A 10,268-nucleotide genomic window follows, 5' to 3' on the forward strand; every position below is an offset into this window, starting at 1 on the left:
CACTCGTATTGAGTACAAGACCAAGATAAGACTTTCCATTTTTTATGAGATGGACCCAACATTTATTACATTGTCTGTGTGTGTCCAAAGTCATTGAAATTGACCTGCAGGTCAAATATTAATTGGAATGAACAGAACTAAAAGTTTAAGCCCAAAGACACCATATATTTTAGATGTTAAGAGAAGTTGCCTGACATTCTAAAAAACACATTCACATGCAATTAAAAAAATAAAAGAGGAAGCAAAAAACAAAAATGGAAGCCAAATAAACATTTTAGCTCCACGTCAGAGACCGTGACAGACGGTATCGGTGGAAGTGTCGGGCCGGAACATCCATCCTTTTTTTCGACCAATCACAACACATGTTTCTTTCACGGTGAATGTAAACTGATTTGTAAAGTGTCAACGTCATTTCCTTGAGCTGTACACAATCCCACAACTTCCGTCCCCCCAAAAAGATACCCTCTACTACAGCGTAGGTCTTGCCCAGCGTGCTGAAGGACAAGGATTTTCAACTGAGTCCAGTGAGGTGACTCATGACTCTGTACGACAAACTGTTCAAAGTTTATGGCAAATGATAGAAACTATAACGACTTCTCTGTTTGACTTCTCTGTGCGTACAGAAAAAATCACACCCGTGTGAACTGAGTGGTGTAAGGTTTTATATAGCATGATCAGCTGTGGTCTGACGTAATGTCTGACGTAATGAAATCACACCCGGATGTGATTTCACAACTGGCTTTTTTTGTGCAGAAAAAATGAGCATGGTTGCTACGGTCATCCAGTTCACCCGGGTATGATTTCGTTACGTCAGAAATTATTTTGAACATAGCAACCATGCTCATTTTTTTCTGCACACAAAAGCCAGTTGTAGGAGTGGTTTACACCACTCAAAAAAAGCAGGTCTCATTGAAAATGAAAATAGGCGCATTTATTGCTCCTCATCTGAAATGACCCTTGATTATAATAATAATAATAATAATTGTTATTATTATCATTATTATTATTATTATTATTATTATTATTATTACCAGTAAGACGCCTGAGGGCGACAGCAGACTGCTGGGCGAGCGCTGGCGCTTTGGCATGGGGGGTAAGATCTTAAAGGACCACTTCACCACTTTTCAACTTCTCTTCCTATAATTGGTCCTAACTAATGTTCATGATAAAATACCACCATTTTTTCCTACTCAGTCTGTGTCTCATAGGAAGGCTGTGGGCAGTTCGGAAACCCGTCAGTGACATCAGTGACATCATCGATGGTGAATCCAAGCTAATAGAAACGGCAGGCTTTCTTTTCCTGAAAAGTTGCAATGCAAAAGTTGAAGCCATCGTTCTCACGATAATACAAATCTAAATATATTTTAAAACAAATCTTGTTTAAAAAAAAAAATCTGCCTAATGATGATGTCACTGGTGGACGGGTGTCCGAACTGCCCAAGGCCCTCCTATGAGACACAGACTGAGTAGGAAAAAATGGTGGTGTTTTATCATGAACATTAGTTAGGACCAATTATATGAAGAGATGTTGAAAAGTGGTGAAGTGGTCCTTTAATTTCCGGGCCTGTTAAGAACTCTAGTTTTCACCGCCTGCCGGGCGCGGCTGCACTAATAACCTTGGGGCAGGGCCGGCCCGTCTAGAGTTTAAATGGACTAGTATCAGTCAAAAGGGAGACATCGAAGAGGAAGAATGGATGGATGGGGAAGGATCAACATATGGAATGTCAGAACAGGTCATCTCCATATAGATCTAAGGTTTGAGGTTTGAGGTCAGATGTAGAGTTGCTGGACAATATTGATGACATGAGGGATCTCCATAAATGGGCTTCTCCATCCCTGATGATGTCACATGATGTCACGTGCTCCATCCCTGACGATGTCACGTGCTCTCACCCCGACAAACCAACACACACACTGACGGGAAATGCACAGTTAACTGCGACCTTTGGTCGCAATATTATATGTGGTCTTTTAAAATCATAAGCCGTTATGGGCCACCCTAAATAAACTTGTTTTAGAGCAGTAGGCCTGCCTACTGGCCTAGCCTATTTTAAGTACAATATCACTGGTTCTCAAAGTGGGTGCCGTGACGCAAGTCCAGGGGTTCAGCAGAATACTTTGATAATATTTGGAATTTATCAATGTTACTTCATTTTAACCACTTTGCAAGATGGAGTAACCACCAAACCTCCTTGCCAAAAATAGCTGAACTACAAGCTCACAAGTCACAGCGCGTCACAACGTGACGTGTTGTGAGCTTAGATCTGCTATTTTTGTGAATGTTCCCCCCAGAATAGGGATGCTGGGGTTCAAGTGGTTAAATGTTAAAAGTTATTTTCAATCTGTCAGTTGTCCTCATGACACATACTGTACCTTATACATTACATAGCATAATATGACATAACTAATGTTTTATTATTAAGTAATAATGTAATATTACAGAGAGAGAGAGAGAGAGAGAGAGAGAGAGAGAGAGAGAGAGAGAGAGAGAGAGAGAGAGAGAGAGAGAGAGAGAGAGAGAGAGCACACTGTTATAAATGATAGCTTAACCTTGGCTGTCTGTTTAGAGGCGTGGTGAATGGGCGGTGGCAGCAACATACTGCCCGCCCCGTGGGTGTGTTTAAGGCAAATAGCCCAGTGTGCATCCACCTGCTAGCGCGGAGCGGAGCATGCTTCTCCTCTACAGTCAAGAGCGCCTAACTTTCAAGAGTGAGAGTGACATTCGCTGCGAGGTTGGACCCCGTACCACAATAAGGAATACATGACATTTTAGGAGCTGCAATTCTGGACATGCCACAGTGTACTGGCACTCGCTCTTGCAAAAGACGAAACCAGCAAATTTGCTTTCAACTTTACCTTGCTACATGACTGACAACTGTGGGTCAGTAGGCTATGATAAAGACACGCCGCTGCGCTCAGGTGTAGAAGACCGTCCAGAAACGGCACCCGGAATTTATTCATTTCAACCCAGAGACGAAGGGCAACAATCTGATTGGAATTTCTTTTTTGACTCATTGATTTATAAGGAGGAGTCTGAAGTTAATTTCGGATATCTGAAACAAGCAGGTAGGTCAGTGTTGTGTTGTTGCTTGATGGCCTTTGCTTAATGAATGATGTAGCCTATAGACTATTTGACCTTTTTTATTTAATGCATAGCCAGATAGCCTATTTTATTCAATGTAAGTAGGCCTAAAGGCATGCATTTTCATTTTGTGACAAAATCAAAGCTAGCAAATCGACTAGATATAGCCTGATCACACCATTATTTAAACAAAGTAAGAAGCAAAAAGCAATAGCTAAGCTTATTAATATTATAAATATTTTACTTATATTTTAGTTTTTTTACTGACATTTTTAATTATTGATATATTATTCTAGCCTATCCCATGCGCTTATAAGTTTTTGCAGTAGTAGGCTATATCTTTATAGCCTATAATCCACGTATAGCATGGCCTTGTGTCTCTGGTATTGATACACGCCCGCTTCCATGTAGTTTTATTTAATTAAAAAAAATGTTTTTGCTTTGTTGGCGACTCACATACGCGCGCCCTAGATGGGGAAAAAGTTATAGGCTATAACTTGTTCACAATTCTAGCCAGTTGATTGGAACCAACAAAGTCATTATGCGCTGTGCCTGTCTTCATAAATCATAATCGTATTTAGTGATGTGAAATCATCTGAAATGTAGCCTATAATATAAGTTACAATTATTCCTCTGAACGCTTGTCAGACAAGAACGGCGCCGCGTGTAGGCTAGGTAGGCTATGCCGAGCCGCAAATGAGTCCCGATGGAATATACCGAGCAGATCTATAGGCTCGGGAAGAGAATGCTATAGTGGCTTCACTGGTTTGAGGTAGCCTAATGGTGGATGTTATAGTCTGCAATGCATGTCATCGCCAACTTGTGGCTATATTGCTGTTGTCTTGGCTAAGGCTACACATTTGGATTATTCCATACGTCCAAAACAAGAAGTATTGCTGACATGAAGAACTCATGATGGGTGATTCATGACAAATACCGAGAAAATTGTCCAGGTTTTGCTTTGGAGTTGATTTAACTTTTGTACTTTTCTTCTTCACCTTTAAGCCATATATGACTGGAAGTAAGAACGTTATGAAAGTTACTTGATAGACTTTGAAATTAACCTTGAAATTAATTAAATTAATTCCCATTATATTCAGAAATTATGCACACAGTCTACACAGACAAAAAAAAAACGCCACCCCATCTCCCACTTGTCATTTACTTTTGTGAAATTGGCCTGACAGAGAATAAAGTTTGTCAGAAAAAATTAGAAAAGTTTAAACAGCTTATGCTCTTAAACTCTCTCAAACTGAGTTTCTGATTTGATTTTGGCTCACGACTCACCTCAAGTCAGTGTTTGGTGTGAATGAATTGAAGGGACTTGTGACATGATGTCTTGTAGAGCAATTACACTGTCAGCATGCATTTTGGGATACTGTAAGGGATGACCCCCCCCCCCCCATGTCACAAGACACAGTCACCAATGTTCGTGGCAGTGTTGGTCATTCATTAATTGGGAGGGAAATATGATGGTATGGGGCAACACCCCAAAATCAATTCTTTTTTTTTTCTTAAAGATTTATTTTTGGGTTTTATGCCTTTATTGATAGGACAGTAGACTGACAGGAAATAGGGAAAGAGAGAGGGACTGGGGGAGTGACGTGCAGCAAAGGTCGTCGGGATCGGGATTCGAACGCGCGACTTGCTGTCAGGCTGACATTGCAGCCTAGGGTACCGCCACGCTGGCGGCGCCCGGGACTCCAAAATCACTTCTGAGGAGGAAGAGAATGTCAAAGATGAAGAGAGATGTTAGCCAAGTGTTCCTCGTGATGGCTCTATGAAACTATTTGCAGATTAGTGTGCCTGATCATTGGTTAATTCAATATGTGGAGATCACTGACTCAGTGTTAGATGTGGAAGACTTGAGTACTTTGTTCACAGTCAGCATTTGAGGCTTTCATACAGTGACAGTTTGATGAACACTGGTTACACTTTTATAACCGGTAGGACTTGTTCTAGTTTCCTTTTAAATCCTCCGGTCATTATTTTCTCAGGGAAGAAATTACCTCAGTAACAACCTTTTTTTTTTCTGTCTGTACCTGGTAAGTGCAAACAACCTGGTATTAGGTGAACTTATAATTACAGAGTAAGACACGAACACTGTCATGAAGTAGGAATGTGTGTTGTTAGTCGGCAGAAGAAGAGACGAAAGGCTACTATCATTACCACAAACACAAGCAACAACAGCAAAGAGATCCTCCCATCAACATGTTCATCTCTAACTGTCTTTCTGTCTCTCTTTTTCTCTCTCTCTCCCTCCTTCCCTGTCTTTCTAACTCTCTAACAAGATACGCACGCACGCACGCGCACGCACACACACACACACACACACACACACACACACACACACACACACACACACACACACACACAAACACAGACAAATATAATATCTGCCAAATGGAATTGTTTACTAAGCAGAAAATGTTGGATTCATTCCAGCGACACTCTGTGGTCTACTTCTCCTTGATCTGGGTGTAATCCTCCCACAGCAGTGTTGTGTCGCTAGAGTTCAGAGAAAGGAGGACCCCCTTGAGGACCTTTCTTTTGACATCTCTCTCTGTAATGCCCACAAATCCTCTTGACCCATACCATGAATGTCATATTCACCATTGTCATGTTCCTATGAACAAATGAAAAGCCATCTCTTTAGAATCATTTGTTATTGTCAGCATTCAGCCTGCCTAAGATCTGGATGTGCGTGTCTCACACTGTTGTTTTATCTGTTGGATTCTTCTCACTGCACTGCCTATGTCTGTCTGTCTGGCTGTCCCCTTGTTGTTCCTCCAGTGATTGTCCTACTGTTTCTGTGCTGCTGGAGGTTGGTTGACCACTGACCATGCAGCTGGCCGGTGTGTGGATGGCCTACGCCCTCCTGGCAATGTCCAGTATGGCCCTAGCGACCACAGTGATTACCAACAATGTCATTGACCCCTTGGCTGCACCCAGAGTCTTCATCTCATTCAAAGGTAAGCTTTACATCATGTATAAACACTTGACTGTTGTGATTTTGTTTGATTTGATGTTTGTGGTTGAAATTTCCCCCCTGGGTTTTGATGTGATGCTGCTTGCTGCTGTCATCTCTCTGTGGAGAGTGAAATTAACTGTGTGTGTGTGTGTGTGTGTGTGTGTGTGTGTGTGTGTGTGTGTGTGTGTGTGTGTGTGTGTGTGTGTGTGTGTGTGTGTGTGTGTGTGTGTGTGTGTGTGTGTGTGTGTGTGTGTGTGTGTGTGTGTGTGTGTGTGTGTGTGTGTGTGTGTGTGCGTGCGTGCGTGCGTGCGTGCGTGCGTGCGTGCGTGCGTGCGTGCGTGCGTGCGTGCGTGCGTGCGTGCGTGCGTGCGTGCGTGCGTGCGTGCGTGCGTGCGTGCGTGCGTGCGTGCGTGCGTGCGTGCGTGCGTGCGTGCGTGCGTGCGTGCGTGCGTGCGTGCGTGCGTGCGAGCGTGCGTGCGATCTACATGCGTCCCTATTCTTTCATCCCTCTTCTCATATGGTTTTGAACTGCTGTGAAATAGTTCTCTCTGATAATGTCTTCATGTGATGAAGTCACCTCGTCTATTGTTTCTTACAATGTGTTTGGCTGATGACATGGCAATTAGGCAATTGTAGCGATTGCGGCTTTTGTTAATGTGACAAAGGTTTAGGAGAGGAGGAACTTGAAGCATTACCAGACTCTTATGTTACACCGCAGACCCCCCCCCCCCCCCCCCCCCCCCCCACACACACACACACACACCTCGCTGAAACCTCTCGGCAGAGTAGTAATGCCCTCCAGATGCTTTCACTTGGCTGTATTGTATGAGTAATTAAAAACATAAACAAATACTGCACAAAAGCAAATTCTGAATTTAACAAAGACAACAGTGTTTCAATAGATTGTTTTCTATGCCCTTTAAAGCCATATGGTTATTTTTTAATCATCTTTATATCGTAATCCCTAAAGTGGAGCATCAAAGAGAGACAACACAACAGGGAGCACGTAATAACAATCTAGTCATTATGTGGGTAATCTCCGTTAACACAAATGTGTATAGGGGCTTTGTTTGTGCTTTTTGAGCGGCCTATGATTAGGTGAGAGGGTATTTGGGGTGCTGAGCGAGACAGAGCGTATTATCAAGAGCAAATTGCCAGGATCAGCCAAGCAGAGAGCGGTCCCCAAGGCCTATTCCACTTGAAGATCAAGCTTGTGATTACCATCCAGAGAAAGGCTAAGGGACTGAACAGCCACACTATTTGCTTTGCTTTCCATTTCCCAGGGCTCTGCGACACACGTTGACTTAATTAAGTGGACTTGTACAGTTCATTGTTGAAGGCATTTTCAGTGTCTTTAATCAAGTTGGATTTAATACACCACTGCACACATATCCAGAGCTCAGCAATAATTTCATACCCCCCCCCCCCCCCTTGTTTTTCTTCAAATTGTGAATTGTGAAAGTGTCTTCACTTTGCCGATGTTTTTGAAGAAGGAACAGCGCTTTTCAATTAATCTGAATCTCATTTCTGGGAGCAGACTTATTGCATGTGATTGTATGAGGTGGTTCATTGACTGGCTGAATTGCTCTGAAGCATCTGTGAGAAGAGAAAAAAAAGGTGTTCGACAGCAATATTCTCTAGCTGACAAACGGGGTGGAAAAAGCAAAGACGCTGTTGCTTACCAGTCTGTTTTCTCCTCTAGTCAATATGAATTTCACAGTCTGCTGGTGCTGTGTCTCTCAAAGGAATGTAACCCCCCACGCTGCACACACACACACACACACACACACACACACACACACACACACACACACACACACACACACACACACACACACACACACACACACACACACACACACACACACACACACACACACACACACTCACAAACTCAATATTATGACTCTCTCCTTAATTGCTTTTTTTGAGAGGCCTGTCTCTCACCTTGACCAGCCTGCACCAATTCCCCTACTTCATCATGACATTTTAACTCTTTACTTGAGATGTCAGGTCACCTTTGACCACAAATATAAATTTTGTGGACCTGGATATGTGGTTTGGACAAACATATGCAGAAGAACTACGGTGTTTTATTTATTTTCATTGCTTAGACACACACCGCACGCACGCACGCACGCACACACACACACACACACACACACACACACACACACACACACACACACACACACACACACACACACACACACACAGTTCTGAGACCGCCCATCAGAAGTTCTGAATGACGTCAATTTGTAGTTATATCAGCTTATATCAGTCACTAAATTGCAGTATCTATTTATTTGTGTTGACTGGGACTAATCAAAACTGATTAGCTCTAGTATAAGGGGTTTAGGAACATGACCTCATCAGGTTAAGAGGCCCCCGCTTACCTATTAAAACAGGTGGAGTAAATCACCAGACATTAATTTGTTAATTAATGTCTGTATGCCCCCTGTATCGTGTCTCCTTGAATTGTACAAAGAGGAACACAAAGTCTATCCAAATTAATTGCCAATTAATTCACACCACAGAAGCAGGCAGTTTCCTTATGCATCGGCTTTGTTAAAACACATCATTCAAGTACTGTAGGCCTACTTTACTTAGTGTGAGATGAGGAAGAACCTTGAACGTTAGACTTTGTTTAGTCTTATCATACCCTACTGCACTGAATTCCTTTTGGACACAGGACAGAGATGATAAAATCCAACCTGTCTGTCTTAGTTTCGGAGTGCAATCAATTCTGGTTGACCCCCTTTAAACGAGCAACCTGAGTGTTGTATAGCTATAGCAGGGGGGAGCTAGCTGCCATAGATAATCAATTTGACTTTTTAGGGGGTAGTTGAGACAAGACCACTGCTGCCATCAATCCCCAAGAGAGTTATGTTTCTTTCTCTGCCGCCATCATGTCAAATAGTTAAATAGCTTAGTAGAATCACATTAGTTTGAGCTTGGTCCACAATGATCAAAGCCATTATTAGTTCAGTGATTCCAATTCAGGGCAGTTCTATTGGTAGTTGGGGTCAATAGGATGTGGGATTATTTCTATGAGGAAATATAATAAATTAAAGGCATCTTCCCCATTCATTCTTAGAAAGTTCATTCTCAATAACAAAACAAACCACTGAATTGACAAGCATAACAAAACAAATAGCCTACAGCCAATCCGCATGCCACACATAAAAGTTACAGATTTATGTGTAGGTTTTTCAGATCACTCTTTTTACATCACAGTGTGACATTATCCCTAGAGAATGACAAATCATTTGAAACAACAAATGTGCAAACAGGCACAGACGTCCTGGGTGTGTTTGGTATTCATTTGTCATGAATCAAGACTGAGCAGCATAACTTGGCTGCTTTTGGCCCACATTTAACTCTGACATATGTGAGTTTATACAGTGCATTACATTAATCAGATTCCAATCTAAATCCATGCTTACGGCTGTCTTCTCAGGCCACACAACACATAAAACCTGGCTTCACCTGGACTACCAACCATGTCTAAACAAACATTAATTTCTTCCAATAAAACAGAGAAAAACATTTTGCTCTATAATGCAATATTAAAGAAAGACTCAAGGTGTGGTCGGGGGACCCATAGGGGTCCTTGGGGGGTTTCCATGGGGTCCCCAGCAGAGTTAATATAGCATCAAGTCAGTTTAACAACTTTAAGCCTATAATTTACTATTTGAAAATAATCTAATCTAATCTACAAGCTCTCATAGCTGTCGCAATGATCTGCTTTTAATATAACGTGTAAAGTGAGGTGCGCTCTTATCATCATACATCATCATACATCACCTCATTCCGACCAATCACAATTTGCGTCCTCACCTTCGTCTTCAATGTTTGTGTTTACACAAACACTCAAAGCTGGTCATTCATTGTCAATGGCATTCTATGTTTGTGTTAACACAATGTTTGTGTGCACAAACCCTCAAAGCTGGACATATAGGAGGGGATAGCGCCCCTCAAAAAATAGAATCTTGAAAGAAATAAGGAAAAAGAAATGTTGAATATTTTTGAAACAACAAGTCTTCTATGGGGGGATCCGTGGTCAAATACATACTATTTTGGGGGTCCTTGACATGGAAAAGCTTGAGAACCACTGTCATAAAGGCCACTACTGTATGTATTTGTTTACAGGGAAAGTGTGAAGTAAAAGCCATCAGTGCCATTCCAGGGATCTTTACAGGGGGTTTTCTTCCC

At 42.1% G+C, this 10,268-nt stretch overlaps 1 protein-coding gene across 4 annotated transcripts in view; it reads left to right on the top strand.

The window, feature by feature from the left end:
* The first annotated feature begins 2,698 nt into the window (after positions 1-2,698).
* sema3fb (sema domain, immunoglobulin domain (Ig), short basic domain, secreted, (semaphorin) 3Fb) overlaps positions 2,699-10,268 on the top strand; it is a 74,973-nt gene continuing 67,403 nt past the window's right edge. For all 4 annotated transcript variants that reach the window (XM_079510987.1, XM_079510986.1, XM_079510989.1 and 1 more), the window contains exons 1-2: positions 2,699-3,066; positions 5,876-6,054. In XM_079510987.1, coding sequence (XP_079367113.1) covers positions 5,925-6,054 — 130 coding nt within the window. In that variant the 5' untranslated portion in view covers positions 2,699-3,066; positions 5,876-5,924. The remainder of the gene's footprint in view (positions 3,067-5,875; positions 6,055-10,268) is intronic.

The sequence above is a fragment of the Electrona antarctica genome (genome assembly GCF_951216825.1).
Source record: "Electrona antarctica genome assembly, chromosome: 9".
Taxonomy (NCBI): domain Eukaryota; kingdom Metazoa; phylum Chordata; class Actinopteri; order Myctophiformes; family Myctophidae; genus Electrona; species Electrona antarctica.